Source organism: Mytilus trossulus, chromosome 1 (assembly GCF_036588685.1).
Source record: "Mytilus trossulus isolate FHL-02 chromosome 1, PNRI_Mtr1.1.1.hap1, whole genome shotgun sequence".
Taxonomy (NCBI): Eukaryota; Metazoa; Mollusca; class Bivalvia; order Mytilida; family Mytilidae; genus Mytilus; species Mytilus trossulus.
In genome coordinates, this window is record NC_086373.1 from 98,782,345 (window position 1) to 98,802,977 (window position 20,633).

At 30.1% G+C, this 20,633-nt stretch overlaps 1 protein-coding gene across 1 annotated transcript; it reads right to left on the reverse strand.

Moving 5' to 3' along the window:
- Nucleotides 1–4,013: 4,013 nt before the first annotated feature.
- On the reverse strand, nucleotides 4,014–19,458 carry LOC134692998 (ankyrin repeat domain-containing protein 29-like). The gene is made up of 9 exons (XM_063553669.1): nucleotides 19,330–19,458; nucleotides 17,893–18,003; nucleotides 15,940–16,038; nucleotides 15,070–15,168; nucleotides 14,100–14,297; nucleotides 13,141–13,239; nucleotides 12,674–12,769; nucleotides 11,676–11,774; nucleotides 4,014–10,869 (listed from the first exon to the last, which is right to left on the reverse strand). The coding sequence occupies exons 1-9, from the start codon at nucleotides 19,339–19,341 to the stop codon at nucleotides 10,735–10,737; spliced, it is 948 nt and encodes a 315-aa protein (XP_063409739.1). The 5' UTR covers nucleotides 19,342–19,458; the 3' UTR covers nucleotides 4,014–10,734.
- Nucleotides 19,459–20,633: the final 1,175 nt, after the last annotated feature.

The window sequence follows — 20,633 nt, forward strand, 5'->3', positions numbered from 1 at the left end:
CGCGTCTTCTGATTGGCTGACGTTATTTTGTTATCAGCCCATAGACATAATTTAGTCATGTGACCGTGATGTCATCAACGTTTTTTCATGGTTTAAAACGGAATTTAGAATTAACACAAAAAAAAATATTACAGTCATTCCTTAAATAAAAGAGTTTCAGGCTTTTATATGAGAGATTCGCTATTTTGCTGGTATTTTATATGTAGATGTTCAGTATATACTTATAATTAAAAATATAAAAAGATACAGAAACATACACTAAAAAACGACAAAAGAAAAAAATATATAGATATATATGTGTATTTTCTTTTTCATGATATGTGAACACCAGCGAATTCAAATTTAAGTGGATATTTCTCCTCAAAGATGAACATTTTGACTGAAATTATTTTACATTGTGAAGTGAAATTAAGAAAAAAATCACGTTTTATATGTCTTCACCAGAGTTCTTCAATCTTAGAACATGTGAAGTCATATTAGTTGTCTACACAGATCTTAAGAGCTATGAATGCAATGCATGACATGATGTTTATCACATTTTTTTTCCATTAAGCTTCATCATTTTTTTTAATTATTCAGACTTCAGAGGAAAGCAATCAATAATCAAAAGCATAAAACTGATTTCCATGTGCAAGAGATGTTTCAGGAAGAGCTTCAATATTTAAATTGCACAAGGTCACCCTATTTTAAAACAGTTTTCTTAATATTAAATCTGTTCAGAGGTGCCACTTACTCATATGATCTCATATCAATATCAAATTGATTTTTTACCTTTCTTTAAGTAACTGCTATTTCTCTTTGGTTGGCTATTCTTGTCCTTTTTAAAAAAAATTATTTGAATGTTTTGCCATTTGAGTGTCATTTATAGAATGAAATTGGGTATGACACTATCCATCCATGACACTAAATCAGTACATGCACAGCAAAAAGCAAAATAACATTTCTTTTATTGCTGTTCATCATCTCGAAGTCAGAATGAGGCTTTCAAAACAGAGCAAAAAGTCTATCATCTTACTACAACAAAGGCAAATAATGATGAGTATTGCATCAGTAAGAACTTGCACGGTGATATCTGATAATTATATCTGTTTGTAGATTTTCCTGAAATTGTAATGATTGATGAGCATCTTGCATTTATCTCCAATCTTCAAAAAAATTGTGAGGGTTCTGTGGAACCCAGTGCCTTGCCTACACTTTCAATTACACTAACAAAAAAAAAATGAGGAAATAAATCAATAAAATATTCCTGTTGATACTATCTTTTGATTGTAAGAAGCTTCTGTCCAAGTTTGGTAAAAATCCAAGATAGTTTATAAATCTAATAAATATTTAAAAACTTTGTTTTAACTGCAGACTGAATGAAATGTTAACCAGAAGAAAACAAAATTTCCTTCTTGATACTAGTTTTTGATCATAAACAAGCTTCTGTCCAAGTTTGGTACAAATCTAAAACAGTATAAGAAAGTTATTAAAATTTAAAACTTTAACCAAAGAGTGAATGTAATATTTCCTGGCAGAAAAACTAAGTCCATTTATAAGTAAAATACGGAAAAAATAGAATTTTATTTTTACAAAATTAACTTTTGGATACTATCTTTTGATCATCAACAAGCTTTTGCCCAAGTTTGGTAGAAATCCAGGATAGTTTGAGAAAGTTATTAAAATTTCAAAAACTTTAACTTTAACCACAGATTGAATATTTGTGGCCACCCGCCGCCAACGACACTAATGACGACCAAATGTAGAATTGCTTAGTCTTGCTTTTTCGACTAAAGTCGAAGGCTCGACAAAAATGCAATAATAAATGCACACATTAATTTGTGAATTTACAGTATTGGTACATGGTTTGATGTAACCAAATTTGGGGTAAACAAGAAGCAAACAAGAATGTGTCCACAGTACACGGATGCCTCACTCGCACTATCATTTTCTATGTTTAGTGGACCGTGAAATTGGAATAAATTTGGCATTAAAATTAGAATGATTTTATCAAAGGGAACATGTATACTAAGTTTCAAGTTGATTGGACTTCAACTTCATCAAAAACTACCTTGACCAAAAACTTTAACCTGAAGCGGGACAGACGGACGAACAGACAGACGGACGGGCGAATGGACGGATGGGCAAAAGGACGGACAAACGCACAGACCAGAAAACACAATGCCCCTCTACTATCGTAGGTGGGGCATAAAAACACCAGAGGGACATTTAAACTCATAAGTAAACAAAATGAGTCCTAAGTTCACGGAAGAGCACTCACACTATTCTTTTCCATGTTCCATGGACCATGAAATTGGGTAATAATCTAATTTGGCATTAAAATTAGAAAGATTATACTATAGTGAACATATGTACTAAGTTTCAAGTTGATTGGACTTCAATTTCATCAAAAACTACCTTGACCAAAAAATTTAACCTGAAACTCCCAATTTCAATTTCTTTGTTTAGTGGAACGTGAAATTGTGGTCAAAAGTCTAATTTGGCTTCAAAATTAGAAAGATCATATCATAAGCAACAAGTGTACTAAGTTTCAAGTTTATTGGGCTTCAGCTTCATCAAAAACTACCTTGACCAAAAACTTTAACCTGAACGGACGCAACTAAAACTACCTTGACCAAAAACTTTAACCTGAACGGACGCACAGAAGAACGGAGCCACAGACCAGAAAACATAATACCCCTTTATTATCGTAGGTGGGGCATAAAAATAAATTGACAACACCATGGCTAAAGAATAAAATGCAAACAGACAAAAAAGTAGACAAAACACAACATAGAAAACTAAAGACTAAGCAACACAAACCTCACTAAATTCTAGGGTGATCTCAGGTGCTTCACAACAGTATTCCTCATGTGGCACCAGTCATGTTCCTCAAATTAGTACAAAGCCTGGTAATAAGTCTAATTCTGTATATCATATTCGTGAAAAAGATGACGGTAATGTTTTACAACATTAGGAACATATCCACTATCATCTGTGAAATGGATTGCAATGGTATGATTTCAACTTCTCCATTTGGAACTCTTGGTTTAAAGCTTCCTTGTGAGCAGCAACAACTCTATCAGGGAAATCATGATTAAGAAATAATTCCTTCATGTCATGCTCTATGCTCATTTTAACATGGGTAGGCATTATATTTGTCGATATTTTACACTGAGCGTTAGCGAGGTGTAAAATGTGGTCAAATATAATGCCTACCCATGTTAAAATGAGCATAGAACATGACATGAAGGAATTATTTCGATTCTAATAGGACAAATGCAGTGTTTTTATAGGTCGAATCGTAAGAAAATACCGTTAAAGCGTTTGGCTTTTCCCATTTCCTCCCCTAGGAGCATGTGCAGTACAATTCATATTTGATAAGTTTAAAAACCACTAGCAGGGTAAATATATGTTGTTTTATATAAATATATAATAAAAGTTTATGCTAGCTGCTTAAATGTTTACATTTTAAAGGATAACGATGGAAATAACGTTTATATACACAGTAAGTTTGTGCGCATGTGTCAAACATATTTTTTATGCTCATTAGAACACGGCTTTGTTTACAAAGCGTAATAAGGACGTCATATTAGAATAGGAAATAACAGTATGGTCTGATGTATAAATAACCGTATATTGATCCTGCCACCATGCATAGTTTGGAAGTCGAAAATTTAAAGTGGATAAGAATGAGGGCCAAGAATAGGTGTGTCTTATTTTAATTTCAGATCACAAATTGGTGTAAAATTTAAAGGACCTTCTTGAAAATATAGACATTACTGTAGCATAAGTTGAATACGAGTTTAAAGACTAATAATATCATACTCTCTTAGTATTCTATTTCCTGATAATTTATCTCTTCCTAAAAAAATGTTGCATGTCATTGTATCGTTTTTGTAAAATTTGATTTCTCTATTTCTTCATACTAGAATATAAAGCTTTGTATAACTTGTTTAAGTCAGATACATGGTTGTCTTGCTTTCAGCTTAATTTGTCACTGGTAACTGATATATATTAAAGACTAGTATAAATAAAAGTTTTAGATACTTTATTGTTGTATATAGAATCTTGCAGAAAGACTAAGCAACACATTTCAGTACATCATACATACATACATGTCATGAACAATCCTGGTTTCTTTATTTTTAAAAAAAGTTTCTGTGAAAGACTCCAAAAGATATTAGGTTGAACTGCAGAAATAATTTAAATAAATATACAGTGTAATAAATAATCTATTAATTACAGTGTAATATATACAAGCTAAATGAAAACTTTAATTTAACATGTTCTAACATTTTGTTGTCTTTAAACATCAATGTTGGTGAACAATAACTGATTCAAAGGAAATAAAGTTAATCCATAAAATAAGTAGATATTATTTTTAGATAAAAGACAAGAATATCCAATGATCACACATGAGTAAGATAGCCTTAATGCAGTTTTTTGTATTGCACAAATAAAATATCTTGCAGCAAAAATTATATAAATTAGTTTTGTCCAGTTAAGACAGTACATGTACCATTATAGCATCTATATATATTTTACAACAAATTCTTCTTAATTAGAATTCTCCCAATTTTTTAGATTGACACTGGTACCTTGATAGTTTGAAGAAACTAACCGCAGTGATGATAATAGGTTACCATTTGCAAGTATGGTCTTGAGGGGATGATGATAGTCTGTCAGAAGGGGACGATAAATGGCTGACCCATGTTATGAGGGAGCCGTATTTCCTGCACGTACAAGACACCCTTGTAGATTTCGAAAAGAGCAGTCTAATGCTGCTACAAGTCAGCACTCGCACCCAGAGAGGAAAGGAATTAATATAAGTTGTTATAATTTGTTTCCCAATCCACTATAAATTAATATGTTTAAACTATTAGGCTACTCTGGTCCTTACTATTCTCTCTCCAGAAAGATTTAACGATTGACTGTCACAATTATTCAATTTCCATATTTATTTCACATTTAAGGTTTATTGCTGCATAAAATAACATGAACAACAAATGCAGTAATCTATTTATATCAGCACCAACAATATACCAAAATGTTTCATCACATATCAACTGGTGTATATACACAAAAGCTTTATAAATTTTGAAAAAATTATCTTTCAAAAAACAAAGAAACTGATTGTGAGTTCTGAGTTCTAAACAATCCCATTAATTATAAATCAAATTCCTTGCATTAATTTCAATTATAAATATTAGACATTTATTTCAAATTAACATGTTAAACATTTCTTTTAATTGTATAAGTTCAACATTTATGTCATTGTTTTGTGCCTTACTGTATTCTGTTTAAGCATCAATACTAAAAAGTCATCAGTTCAATATTTTGTAATTGTTAAGTCAACTGAATGTCCATTTTCATAAGAAATAGAACCATTTTGTTATATTTTATCAAAAGGTGACTGTATATCTATTTATATTATAAATAATGTTGTGACATTTTAATATGAAACATGAGATTCATGACCATCAGCATTTCTGAATAGATACCAACATCGAAATTTAACATCTAAAATAAAACAAATTCTAGATAATTTTGGAACGAAAAATTCATACAAAGATATGTCACTTTAAGCACTTAATAAGGCAGTGGAGTAGACTGTTGGGCACGGCTGTGAATTTTAGCAAGTTAAAAGTTACAGAAGTTATAGATTATTATCCAAACACACACAGACACACGTTAATGAGGTTAGCACCATGATAAATGCAAAATATATAACATACATTCACTATATGCAACACAGTTACTAATTATCTGAGTGCAATGGTATATCCTAATTATGCAGTAACTATACATTCTTTAAAATGTAAATGAAAAATTTGTAAGGGTTCCGCGGAACCCAGTGTCTCGCCTCCTTTTGCTGTAAATCGCAGGCTCAACAAAAGTGAGGAAAAAAATCAATAAAAGTATTCCTCTTGATACTATCTTATGATTGTAAGAAGCTTCTGTCCAAGTTTGGTAAAAATCTAGGATAGTTAATGAATCTAATAAATGTTTTGAAAACTTTAACTGCAGACTGTATGTAATGTTAACTGGAAGAAAATCTAAGTCCATTTAAAAGTAAAATGGAGTTATCTTTTTACAAAATTTACTTCTGGATACTATCTTATGATCATAAATAAGCTTCTGTCCAAGTTTGGTACAAACCCAGGATAGTTTAAGAAAAATGTTAAAATTTTAAAAACTTTAACAACAGAGTGAATGTAATGTTTCCCCGCAGAAAAAACTAAGTCCATTTATAAGTAAAATATGGAAAAAAATGGAATTTCAATTTTACAAAATTTACTTCTGGATACTATTTAATGATCATAAACAAGCTTCTGTCCAAGTTTAGTACAAACCCAGGATAGTTTAAGAAAGTTATTAAAATTCTAAAAACTTTAACCACAGAGTAAATGTAATGTTTCCCTGCAGAAAAAACTAAGTCCATTTATAAGTAAAATACGGAAAAATGGAATTTTATTTTTACAAAATTTACTTATGGATACTATCTAATGATCATAAACAAGCTTCTATCCAAGTTTGGTAGAAATCCAGTATAGTTTAAGAAAGTTATTAAAATTTCAAAAACTTTAACCACAGAGTGAATATTTGTGGACGCCGCCGCCGACGACGCCAACGGAATGTAGGATCGCTTAGTCTCGCTTTTTCGACTAAAGTCGAAGGCTCGACAAAAATGATACGATGATATACAGAGCTAAAGTACAACTTCAAAACTCTAAAACATAGTATCTTGGCAAATCAAATTTACACCAATTTGGAAACCTACTATAACCTAAAACAATTTTTTTTTGTTCAGCTACTTTTTTTTTATGTCTTGATATGAATTGAAATAAATTCAGATTTTTCTCAATTAAAAAAACCCAACCTTATCCTATTCTTGTAAATATGCTCAGTATGGACTTTTGTAGTGTCTGTTAAATTTATAAAAAAACCAAACTTATTTAGATGATTCAGTGCTTGACATATGCCTATCCTTAATGACCTGTTGGTGACCTCTAGATGTCTATTCTGATTAGTTTAGAGACTGTCTTATTTACTCATACTTGTCACCTCCCTCTTATTTATTGTGTATGCACCAAAACCAAACTATACAAAAACTACATGTCTTTTAGCCCTATGATAAAACTGAACTAAACAAAGCAAAGGTAAGCTATGAAAGTAAAATTTATTTTTTCTACATAAAGAAAAAAAATATATTAGAAACTTTAAAAATAAAATTACAAAAATTAGAAAACAAATAACCATTTATGTACATAGTTTATAATGTTTTGAGTTAGCATAACACAAAAAAACATGCGCAATATACACGTTAATCACAAAATTGTAAACCCTCTTCATAAAATATTGAAGAATTTTAAGTTTGCCATCAAATATTGTCATGACAACTCTGTTTGAAAGTTTATGGACCATCCTTTTGCCACTATCAACAGTCTGTAACACCAGGAGAAAAATCATATTCTCTGTTTATTTTAGCCTAGAATTATTCAACAGTTTGTTTTAAGAAAGTGAGCAAGTTTCTTAGTATTATTTTTAACTATATCTTAGATCAATCAAAGTTCCTTTGAATACAATTTTAAATTGGCCATTTTTATTGAAATTCAAAAATGAGATAAAAAAACAAAACCTGTCACAAGATTATCACATAATTAATACAACATCTCTGAAGCAATAAAAAAATCACACACATTCACTTCATTGCACAACCTGATATGCCATTAAATAAATTATAAAAATATAGAAAGTGGTGGGATACAAATATTTGATTGAAAATACCATACAAAACAGGGACTTAGTTACCGCACATCTGGTCATCTGATACCTTGAACTAGTAATTGTAATATTTGTCATACCTTTTTTTAACCACATTCCAAAGATAATTGTTCAATATTAAGGATAATATGACTTTGATTATTTTTCAAAGTCAAAACATTTTTCAACACTCAAAAAGTCAAAGAAGTATGCATCAATACTTTTCTATAACAAATAATAAAAAAAAGATTATTTAACATTTTTATCAAAGCAAAAATCCAAAGTCATTGAAGCATAACAAAGGAGTGAGCCTTACTTTCTACTTAAAACTAAAAAAATTGGGATGCTAACACAACAGTGTATTAAATATCAATGATTTAGCATAAGTAATTCTTTATAAAATGTGTAGGTACTTTACTTGACAAACCTACAAGTCTCCCAGCAAGTTTCTTCTGAAGTTCATCATAGAAATTTTAACAAATATTCGAACAAAAGTTTCATTAGGACTTTAAATTATAAAGTATTTATCTTTATTAGAAATATGAAATATGCGAAATTATTTCGAAAGTCTACAAGATAGAGGAAAGGTGTATTCACCAAAGTTATTGTTCTTTCCGGTAGTTATATCATAGCAATAATTCAAATTAATTTCAAATGAAAAATGCTCAAGTCTGTCATACAATAACTTGTTTTATGTTTAGAAAATCATGTTATATATAATCAACTTTGAGATTTAATCCTCTATCTATATCTATTCCTTTTTCTAATTTCAGAACAATTCAAAAACGAAATGTGTAGGTTTAAAAAATTAAGATGCAATAGTAGTTCAAATTAAAACTTATTATTTCAATCTACATTTTGAAATAAAATCACACAAGTATACCACACACTTTAATAATTGTTGTATATTATACTCATGCAATATGCATAGATTAATTTTCATACATCAACTTAAACTCTATCACATACACATAAATAAACTATTGAATCTTGAATCTACACAATTAATGTAAATAAATATACAAATTTTCTATATATATATAAAACATAGTCTATTACTAATAAATATGCTGAAATCATATATATTATTTTCTATAAGTATAGAAATAATCTTTTCTGACAACCTAAAACAACTACAATACTGGTTAAATATTCGTTGACTAATAATGTGTGCCCATTTTTGCTTAAATTTCACCTTAATTAATGTCTGTTGGGACAGGTTTTAAATGATAACGATCAATGTATTCAAAACTAAACATTTAGAAATTTAAAAAAACAAGCACTCCTTCTGAATACAAATGTTTGAAATTTTAATTTTTTGTCTGTAGCAGCTAAATGTATTTTAACATTTCACTGGAGATCAAAAATATTTTTAAAAGCAGGTAATAACATACATGTATAATTTTTTTTTTTTTATCTGTTTAATATATCTTTACAACTGCTTCTAATTTAGGTTTCCTCATAAAAAATATCATGGCAAAAAAACTTTGTAAAATCTTATATTTTAAGTGTTAGCAACCAATGTGAATGTATTTTTCCAATTTGAAATCATAAGAAAAATATGTGAAACCAGCACTTACAAAAATCATGCACTGAAAAACGCTTTGCACCATAATAGAAAGCACTTATCAATTGTTTCAACATTTTGTGAAATCTCAATTTCAAATTTAAACGGTGTCTCTCATTTATACCATCCTACCAACTATTTATCACAAAATTCAATACTGTGGATCTATTATTTTCCCTGGTATACCAATTTTGTTGATTATTTGGAAAAAGCTGAACCAGGAACTTAAATGTTCAAAGCAATAAAAAAATGTATAGGCTTGAATGCAGACTTTGGCAAAACTACGAAATCAAATGTCCACAAAAATAAAAATTTAACTCGATTCATAATATTTGGTACCATCAAAAATAAATGAAACCACAGTATTCATAATTCATTTTTTATAAAATATAATGGCTTTAAATGAGTATCATAAACTTGACAAAATAACATAACCATTCTACCGGTCCAATAAACATAACATTACTGTATTCAACATCTGCATATTTAGTGGGTTTAATTAACATTAGTTTGCCTTTAATAGTATTTGACCTTTTTTCAGATACCTCAAAACTGGGGAAAACATATGATTATATGAAGAAAAGTATTCTAGGCAATTATTTATAAGAGGTCAAATAATCAACCTTTCAATCAAAAATGAATGTAAGAAAATAGTTCCAAAATCCCAAGAAAAACGAACAATCTTTCATCTGACGAATTTAGTCTACATAAAAAATTATTGACTTTTTATGGTAGAAATATAAAATGTCATAAACATTGTAAAAAACATGTAAACAAATATCATCTTAAGATTGAATTCTTAAACCTTCATTTTGAGGTAATAATAAGTATGGATTACTATATAATAACAGACATAATAACAAGACACTTACAAGGTAAATGTGAATGCAAACTTATACTCAATATAAAGATGTTGTGGAGGTAAATAATATATAATTATTTTCCCATAAAAACTTGACCTATCTTAAATAGTGCTTTATCATATTTGTTCAAATGTTAAATATTTCTTATCTCAGTCCTAACATAGAATTCTTTTACAAGGTACCAAATAAGGATCTACATATCTGGAAATTCATATGGATAAATTTGAACCGTATTAACCAAAATAACGTTTTTAATTAATTGATGCTTTTAAACAGTAATTCTAAGTCTTAAAAACAAGTTCCATGACTATGATACCAACCAGCAAATTAAAATACAATACTGGCATTTAATTCTGTATAAATCACAACTTATAGGCAATAACACTTTGGCAGCTTAAATAACAAAACACATTGAATGTATAGGCAATTACATTTCGGCAGTGTAAAAAACATTACACATTGAATGTATAGGCAATAACACTTCAGTTGTGTAAATAATTTTACACATTGATAGTAAACATTGTTTCTGAAGCTTTGGAATTATTATGCATTAGTTCATCACGTTGGCGACGGAGTGGATGTACCATTAGGAATGCTGTTACGTCTGTCTGTACTTGTTTGGTAACTTTCTATAAATTTGGTTATATGTTCATTACCTGCTTCTCTGGCAAGCTCTGCAGCAGTTCTTCCTTCCTATTAACAATCAAATGTACAGTTATATTAAGCTTATCACAAAACAACACTTTCAAACTTTAGAATTCCTTCCTATTAACAATCAAATGTACAGTTATATTAAGCTTATCACAAAACTTCCTATTAACAATCAAATGTACAGTTATATTAACAATCAAATGTACAGTTATATTAAGCTTATCATAAAACAACACTTTCAAACTTAAGTCTTCCTTCCTATTAACAATCAAATGTACAGTTATATTAAGCTTATCACAAAACTTCCTATTAACAATCAAATGTACAGTTATATTAACAATCAAATGTACAGTTATATTAAGCTTATCACAAAAACAACACTTTCAAACTTATGAATTCAGTAATAATTCAGTAAAAAGCGTCAAAAGTGAAAATAAGAAATATCTAACTTTGTCATTAGTTACTCTTCCAAATTTCAATTTGAAAAATGAGAACGTATTCAAATACTAAGTTTTAGGTAGATACAAAAAATCATGTGAGAGGAATTAAAATAATATGGTTACTTTAAACAGGGTCAAATGTCAAGTTTCAAAGGGACATAATAACGGATGAATGAATTAATTCTTTGTACTTCTCAAACAAATTTTACTATGCATAATAATTGATAATCACAAGACAATGATAAGATCTAAATCTATCACATAATGAAGAATCAACCAAATATTCCTTTTGTAAGTATTTTTAATGAGGGAATCAAAGTGTATGGTTTTTAATTCAATGGATTTAAACAGATATATAACATTCTTAATCATGATCTAATGAATAAATTGTACAAACAAACTACTTACCTTATTTTTGATTTTTGTGTCTACATTATATGACATCAGTAATTTGATTACTTTGAGATGACCAAATAAGGCAGCTGCATGCAGTGGGGTTTCCCCATTCTGAATAAAAAAGTGAAACAAATGATAACGGTACAAACTTGCAAATATGAACTTTAGTCACAACTATGTATATGATTTCAGCTTTACTGAGTGAGCGTCATTTAATCTAATCTATATATAACCTATTATCATACATTTGATTTGATTCATTGTTAATGCTTTAATAACACAACTTTCAGCAGTATTGGCTATAACATGGTTGAAACATTGAATGTTGGATGTGCACTGATTGATATTTAAATCTTTGATACATGATTCTTTTTATTCATTTGGTATGCTTTGAACTACCTGTCAGTAAATCTGAAAATTGCGCTTAGTGTCTTGTTTGTTTTGGAGATTTATAAATTCCATGTCACATCAGTCTGAGTTTTTTTTAGTTGTTTTTCTGATTTTTATCAATCAGATGAGTTAAGCCCTTTTCAACTGATATTTTATAGTTCTTATGTTATACCACCGTCCAATGCCAGGTAGTTTTCTTGTTTGAATTGTTTTACATTGTCATTTTGGGGAACTTTTATAGCTGATGAGTTATTGGTATTGCTCACTGTTAAAGGCTTTACAATGACCTTTGTTGTAAACTGTTGTTATTTAGTCTCTTGTGGAGAGTTGGCGATCAAACCGCATCTTCCTATTTTTATAGTTCACAGGTATGTATGAGGACCTATTAATTTTACGCTGACATATCATTTTGGTGTATGTTTTTTCTAGCAATGTTCATTGCATGAGAAGAAAAGATAGCAAAACCTATTCTTTAATCTCTAATTCAACACAACAGGGGTTGAACCAAAGACTTCTGACCCTTGATGCAAGCATGTGACATTATCTCAAATGAGAAATTCTTATTGTACTTAAATGAATCAATTTATGAATATAAAAGTTTTCCCTTTGTATAACTGTACCTTTAGTAATCCTAGTTCTGGTTTATATTTTAGTAATTGCTCTGCAACCTCTAAATGACCTTTATGGCAAGCTTTAAACAGAGGAGTAGCTCCATCCTGAAATTATATAGAACACAAATCAATGATATATCTGTTATACATTTCTGGTGTGGATCAGAAAGTGACACAAAATTTTATCTTGATTAAAAGAGAAATGTATAAAATGTGTATATAACTGTAATGAAAAATTTACTTAAAACTAGTATTGCTCATTGGGAAATTATTATGCCTATGTGTCTATTTCTTTCTTTCTAAAAACCTCTATTTTTGTTTTATAATTTCTGTAAGCAAAATGCTTTACAAAAATGTATTTGTTTAATTTGTGAAAGTTTAATTTAAAAAAGGATTTTTGCAGTAAAAATGTGAAAGTAAAAGGCTGTGTCAATTATTTTGTTAAAGTAAAAAGATATATATATAAAAATCCAAACCTCTCGAATTGCATCAACTTTGGCACCTAATGTTAATAATTCTTTTACAACCTGTGTATGTCCCATTTGTGAGGCAATCCACAATGGTGAGGCTTGATCCTGTAAATTAAAGCACTTCTGTCATTCTTTTCTTTGTTTGAAATTTTACAAATGTCACAATATAATTTTCAATGATTTATGCAGAATAGAAATACATATTGTTAGCAAAGCTTCATTGAGTTCTATCTCTCTTTCAAAGGAGTCATGAACTTTGAAAAGGAAAACCATACATATGCTGTTAATTTAGGTCAGAAAGGGGAGTTTATATCAAATACTTGTGTTAAGAGATATCAAAATTTCATGCACATTTGATAACCTTTACAACAACTCTTTATCAACAGTTTGCAGACAACATTTTGCAATGTCAAATTTTCCATTCTACAGAGTCCAAATTATCTATCTGTCCTTCAAGTATATTCATTTTTCAGAACAGGTTTAACTGTTCTATCATATAATTTGTTCTTGTCCTGAAAATATATGTTATATTTGCCCACATGACAACAATCAATAAATTTCGAATCATGTAAAATCTTTTTCAGGAAAAAGCCCCACATCTTTATTTTTTTTTGGTTATATGTAGTGATATATATATCAAAAACCAGATGCTCAGCAGGGCGCAGATGTTGACGACGACGCCAAAGTGATACCAAAATACGACCAAAAATTTTTCAATTTTTGCGGTCCTATAAAAATTACCTGAAAAATACTATCAAATATAACGTGCTCTTATAACTTATAATGAATGAACTGCTTTTGTGAAAACAGAAAACTTCTTTAGCTCAATTTTGCTATTTCAACTTTAACTTTTAATTAAAATTAAACATACCTGTCTATTTAAGATAAGATCAGCACCTTTAGAGATAAGGTATTTCTTTAATCATACATGACCATTCTGTGCTGTTATAAAGAGTTAAACATACCTGTCTATTTAAGTTAAGATCAGCACCTTTGGAGATGAGGTATTTCATTAATCGTACATGGCCGTTCTGTGCTGTTATAAAGAGGGCTGTTGCACCATCTACCATCTGAGCATGAAGATCTGCCCCTCTATTCAATAATGCATCAACAACTTCCTGGTGATTACATTGACAGGAAACAAACAATGGTGTACCTCCATCCTAAGTTTAATAAAGAAATACAAAATATGTTTATATAACTGCTCACACACAATTAACTCAACACTCATGACAGCTCTTACCTATAGGAAATTGCAAAATGTCTGTGAGATAAAAATATAAATTAATATATAAGTTGCAGTGTATAACAAATTGAAGAATCATTGAAAACTTCATTGAAATATAATATCTTATTTTGGAGTTTTTGATTAAAATAAAAAAAATATGGGATAAATGACATCCTCTACATTTGTCATTTATCCCATACTTTTTTAACTGTAATCTTTTTATGGAAAACATAATTCTATGAATGAATTTATCACATGTATTGCCTGGTGTCTCTAAATAATGTGCAACTGTTAGTCTGAATAAACTGTCAATTTGGGGGAAATTATAATGTCCAGCAATTTTTACGGAGTTGCATACCTAAAACAACTGATTTCTGTGGCTACATGTACCATTGTTTGGTATACGATCTTACCCTTTAAATCTTACAGATAAAAAAAACATGTGACAAGGACAAAAATAACACAGGAAACCAAGCAAGAAAACAGAGGTGATGTAATCATAGCTGGATGCTGACAGACAACACAATAAATGGAAATGCACTCCTGTCAATGATTGAAATCAATTGACATGTTTCTGATTTAGAAGAGATTGTTTAATAGGTGACTTAACAAGATAATAGATTGACTTCCACAGAACTATTGTTAAAATACAGGAAACAAAATAAATTATATAAGAGATACTTAATGTATATATATTTCATACTTACATAACTGGCTAAATCTACTGATACTCCACTGTCTAATAGCAATTTAACAATATCCAAAAATCCACCTTGAGCAGCAAAAAACAGTGCACAGGTTCCAGTCTGAAACAATTGGGACTTTAAATATTTAACTTAATTACATATAAAATAAAATATTTAACATATATTTGGCATTCATACATTGCTATGGTCTTTTCTTAATTTTCAGTGTAACAAAAAAAGGGTTATGAAATAATAATGTATATGAAATATACATATTTTATATAATTGGCTTATAATAGCAGTTCCTGGAATTTATCAACTGTTAACATAGAGGTATAGCTTGCCTGTATGTTATTTTGCTTGTAAAATGCAACTTGAAATAAAAATAGTAATACATAGACATATGTAAAATATACAAAGTCAATCAACCATGATTGAAGGTGCTGTGTCTATAAATAATCTCTTTGAAAATGAAAAATGCAAATACAACTTCATTCCATACATTTTATGTACTTTAAACTTAACTTAACACAACCTTTAAAATGTTAAAAACTATGACTGAGGGTGTAGGGCCATATAATCTACATGGGAATGGAATGTGAAACTATTAATACAACTGCATTCCAAATATTAAATACTTAGATTAGATAATTATCAAAAGGACGAAAATCATATTGATGATTGAAGTGTCATATCTCAGCTTATCCTATAATATATGATAATGTGTTACATAAAATTTGAATTGAAGAAAAAGATTTCATGCATCAAATACAATCGATTCATTGAAAATGTAAAAAAAAAATCTTATTAAAATTTTTAAGTTCACATAAATATACTTGTGATCAAAATGAAACCACACTACAAAAAACATGAAAATAAAACAAAACCCACCAGCCTCCTTGAATTTGGATCGGCTCCCTGCTTCAGTAATTCTTTTACACAGTCCAAATGATTATTAGCTGCTGCCAATATCAATGGGGTTGTTCCTTCCTTAAAATTCAAACAATCATAATCAATTATTGAAAAGCTATTGAATTTAAACATTTAATCCATTGATGTGGATACTAGAAATCAGCCTGTTTGAATTAAATTCTCAAAAATATACTGAACGACTTTAGAAACGCAACACTAGATTATTTTTGTGTTATTTTTGAATGAATGTGTCAACGTCAAAAGCTATGACTGCCTGTTACTAACGCCAAAATGATAGTCAGAAAGGTCAACAAATTCTGTCTGACATTTTTTGGGTTCTGTTTTACACCCTCCTGATTTTGCATTTGTTCAACCCATTAATTGGTTTTGGCAATTATGCGGTTGGAACTTGGGGGCTTTACAGGTTTTTCTTCAGTCAATTCTTTGGCAATGCAGTTCATTGGAAACATTAATGGCATGAATCTGTATTCAATGGCACTCGGCAATTTGGTTAGCAGTTGATGTTGCGGCCGTAAACATGATTGGCAATTAATGTTGCACAATCAAATTCTGTTGATGTTTCATTGTCACTACACTTGATCTGTTCATTGATGGTCAGCAACAAATCTTGTCTACTTGTATTGTTGTCGGAAGGACAGTAGAAAGAGTTTCTGAAGTTATACGGTATGATTGCAGCACATTTATGTTTTCATGATTGCAGTATTCTTAAGGGCTATTTCAGTTCTTTGGGTTTTTTTATTTTAAAATTCGGTATGTTCAGTAACCACAGGTAAGTCAGTTTTTTTTTTTGAAAGGAGAAAGAAGCATGATTGGCATGAAAAGTAGTTGTAAGAGAATCAAAAAAGATTTGGTAAAAAAAAATCAACAAAATGAGTGTTGCGTTTCTAAGGTCGTTCAGTATGTAAAACAAATTACAGTTTTAAGCTTTTTTTCCCATTATCAGGTGGTTACACCACTGTTGATGGATGCACACAGTGGGTTCAAAACATACTAAGCTGTGTTTTATATTTGGTAAAATTTCTTGGTAAAAAATATACATTCACTTGTATATACATGTATAAAAGCAAATTAAATAGTTAGCAATCATATCACATAGCTTCTATACTTAAACAAGAAGACCTCATTTTGTGTGTTGCTTTTCTTCTTTCCACAACAGATTAATTATAATGCCTCTGTGTCCTATAGATACTATGAATTGTCCTATTTGTCATCCATTCTAATGATTATTCAGTTTGGGTTATTTTGGGAGAAAAACAAAAATACAGGTGTCTGAATATGTTGGCGTCATCAGACAGACTTTTAAATTATAGATAAGACTTCCAGTACTTAAAGACAGGACAATTATTTTCGTGTTTGTCTTATACTACTATACTATAAAGATACTCTCTATTTAATAAAGCAGTGATTGCCATGGTGAAGAAACTTGAATTTGATGGTTAATAGAAAATACACTTTATTTATTAATATATATACGTATGTTCATAGTATACAGAAACACAAACATGATGGAATTTAACAGAAAACAAAAACATAACAGACTTTAGAAAAAAAGGTAAAGGGCTTAAAAAATTGTCCCGTCTACATGTACCTTTGACTTTTGATACATTCTCTGAAATTGGCCAGACATAAAATCTTTCACAAAAATTCATCCAACAACAGTTTACATACATGTACATGTACTTTCACCCAAGCTCTAAATGCCTGCGATTTACAGGTGTGTTCTAGTTATTTTTATATCTACATATTATTTGAAAATGGCTAGATAGAACTGAACCAAACATATACATATATTTATATATATACTAGTAGTAGTATGAAGATTACTAGTACACTTAAGTACATTGGTTTTATTCCAAGAAACCCAAGTTTAAATGAACTGGTCTCCAATACTAGTGTTATCTACGTTCTAACCTTGTCTTTACAATCCACATGAACTTTACCACTGTCCAATACTCGTTTTAGCTTCTCCAAGTTACCCTGAAGTGCAGCCAGGTGAAGCTGTTGATCTGAAGGGGTTTCTTTCTGAAATACAATCAAACAATACTTTTTTACTAAATTTACTTTCTTTCAAAATTTAATTGTTTACAGTATGTACATGTATCTACACATGACATCTGAACATAAAAGACACCATTGTGTACTCACATTAAAAACTCAGCAATCTCTGAATAATTCAATTTAAAAATTATTTGTAGTCTGCATCAAAAACATTTTCAACCATTTGTCAACTACATTTGTACAATGTACTAGTCTGAAGACCAATATTCTGACATTTTTCTTATTCGTCCAACAAAGTTTTACAAAAACTTACTAGTCCAAATGAAATTTTACTAGTCTGGAGCTTCAGACTAGTGGCTAACCGTGCAGAATGTGTGTATATTTCCAGTAAGGCGTCAAACCAAAAAAAAATTTGCCTTTCCTCATTGTAAGGTGTCAAAGTAAAAAATTTAAAAAGCCTTTCAAGATGGCATAACTATTTGGACTAGTCCTTTAGTATGCATGTACTGGTAAATTTCTCTGTTATCTGAAGAACCCCTAGAGAGCTGGGAGGGTACAGTAAAATCAATGTACATTTGTACACATGTACTATACTTGATTGAAAATAAACACAGCCCTTAATTAGGTGCAGGGCCCTTTTATAGGGGAAAAATGTTCTAACTGGATTAATGGATATGGGTAACTAACCTATATTTATGACAAATGTTTACCACCGGGCCAGTTGGTGGAAACAGTCAAACCGGAAAGATATCAGAAGATTAATCTCCAGGTAAATCTGGAGGTGGGTCACTGTGAAAACTGTCTAAATAGGAGAAAATAAAGGATGACAGGTAGGTAGGTGAAACTTACATAAATGAAGAGATAAATGAAAAAATAGAAAACCGATTTATATAATTCCAAGACCGTCCATTGGCGCCAGAAGCGATGAAGCAGCGCATCTATCTTTGACAGGCAAATATCCACTTTTTGATATGGGACAATCTCTGATGTCCCACGGTCCAAGCTTGTCTGGCAAAACAGCTGAAAATTCAAACACCTTAGACCTAAGAGTCAGAATTAAACCGGGGACATTCAGCCATCAGTCTTAACCACTAGACCTCAAACCCATACTAAATCTCGGAAAAGCACCAGAGATACATTTTTTTGGGGTACATCCTTCAGTCTTGTACAAAGCAGTATTATTTATCATATCAGATCAACATAAGCTCGTTCTCGAATGCAAGTAACATTTGCAACTGGACGTTAAACACCAAAATATATCCATCCATCACTCAGAAATTTATGTTATGACTCGAATAGAGCTTATAATAAATGCCCTGGTTAAGATTCACACTTTTCTTGAAAGACTACCTTGTAAGACATTGCGTAGATGAACAGAGCACTCAGTAAACTGTCTAAATGTTGTTTATTTCATTGGTTCTTATCAAAAACAATCTGCTAGGTTCCCATTCCGGACAACCGGATATGCGTGTTTTTGACTTTTCATCAATGTCTGCAAAATGTTTTAGGCAGAAAATTGTAATTCTCTGATACATTTCAGGAAAAGCAATGACAATAAATTGTTATTTCCGGAATATTTTGAGTCAAAATCTAAAAAACTAAATAACTATAATGATCTATAATCGACAAAAGTTTGAAATCTTTGGAAAAGGCAGACTATACAATGATAAGAGAAAAAAGTGATGTCTTGTTATGTGAAACAGGTGCTCCGATAAGGTATACATATAACGCCTTATCAATGCTGTTGCAAAATATACGTTGAATTAATTACTCCTGGCAAGTTACCACTATACAATTGTTGGTTTGCAAGTGTATCTTGTCTCTATTGTCATAAAGTAAACCAAGGCACCAAATGATAATTATCATTGTGTTGAAAAAAAAGAAAAACTTAACTTGACTTATAAGCTGTCAAATTAATGTTTTTCGATTTGAATCAAATTATCATATTTGATTTGTAACATACTTTAACGTATATCCAAATTACAAATTGTCGAAATTAAATAATAAATAATGCATGGACTCAATGATATGAACAAATATTTTGTGTGTATTTTTGCCTAGACGTCTTCCTCTAATCAGCAACCCATAGATGACCTCCGAAGACTGCCCACTGTCTTAAAATTCAGTCAATTTAAACATATATACAAACATGCAATGATATAAAGCGACCACGTGCAATTGGATTATTTAAGGACTGTTTGATTACATATTGCAGGTTAAAAAGTATACTTATCATCTTTTAACCCGTATAAGAATATGTTTGTTTGTAAATTGAACATCAGTCAATCAAATGGAACATCATTGATTCGCTTTAAATGACTTTCTTCATACTCACATTCTTATCCTTTTAATAGCTGAATATATGCATAACCAATTTCCAGCCGTAATGGGTTCAATTAACGGTCATATTATTACGAATTAAAAGGAGTAGAATTATTTACTTGGACAGCGATATAACTTATCTTATTTTGATCAAATTGACCATAACTGGCTGCTGAAGGCGAATTAGTTTTTACTATATTTATATATCACGTTCGTAATGATCGAACAAATAAAAAATCAATCTATGTTTTGTATATCTCGTAGTTAATGCCCCTTTCAGTTGAAAATGAAATGGGATTTCAGGAAAATAGGAAAGATTCCGATAAAACACA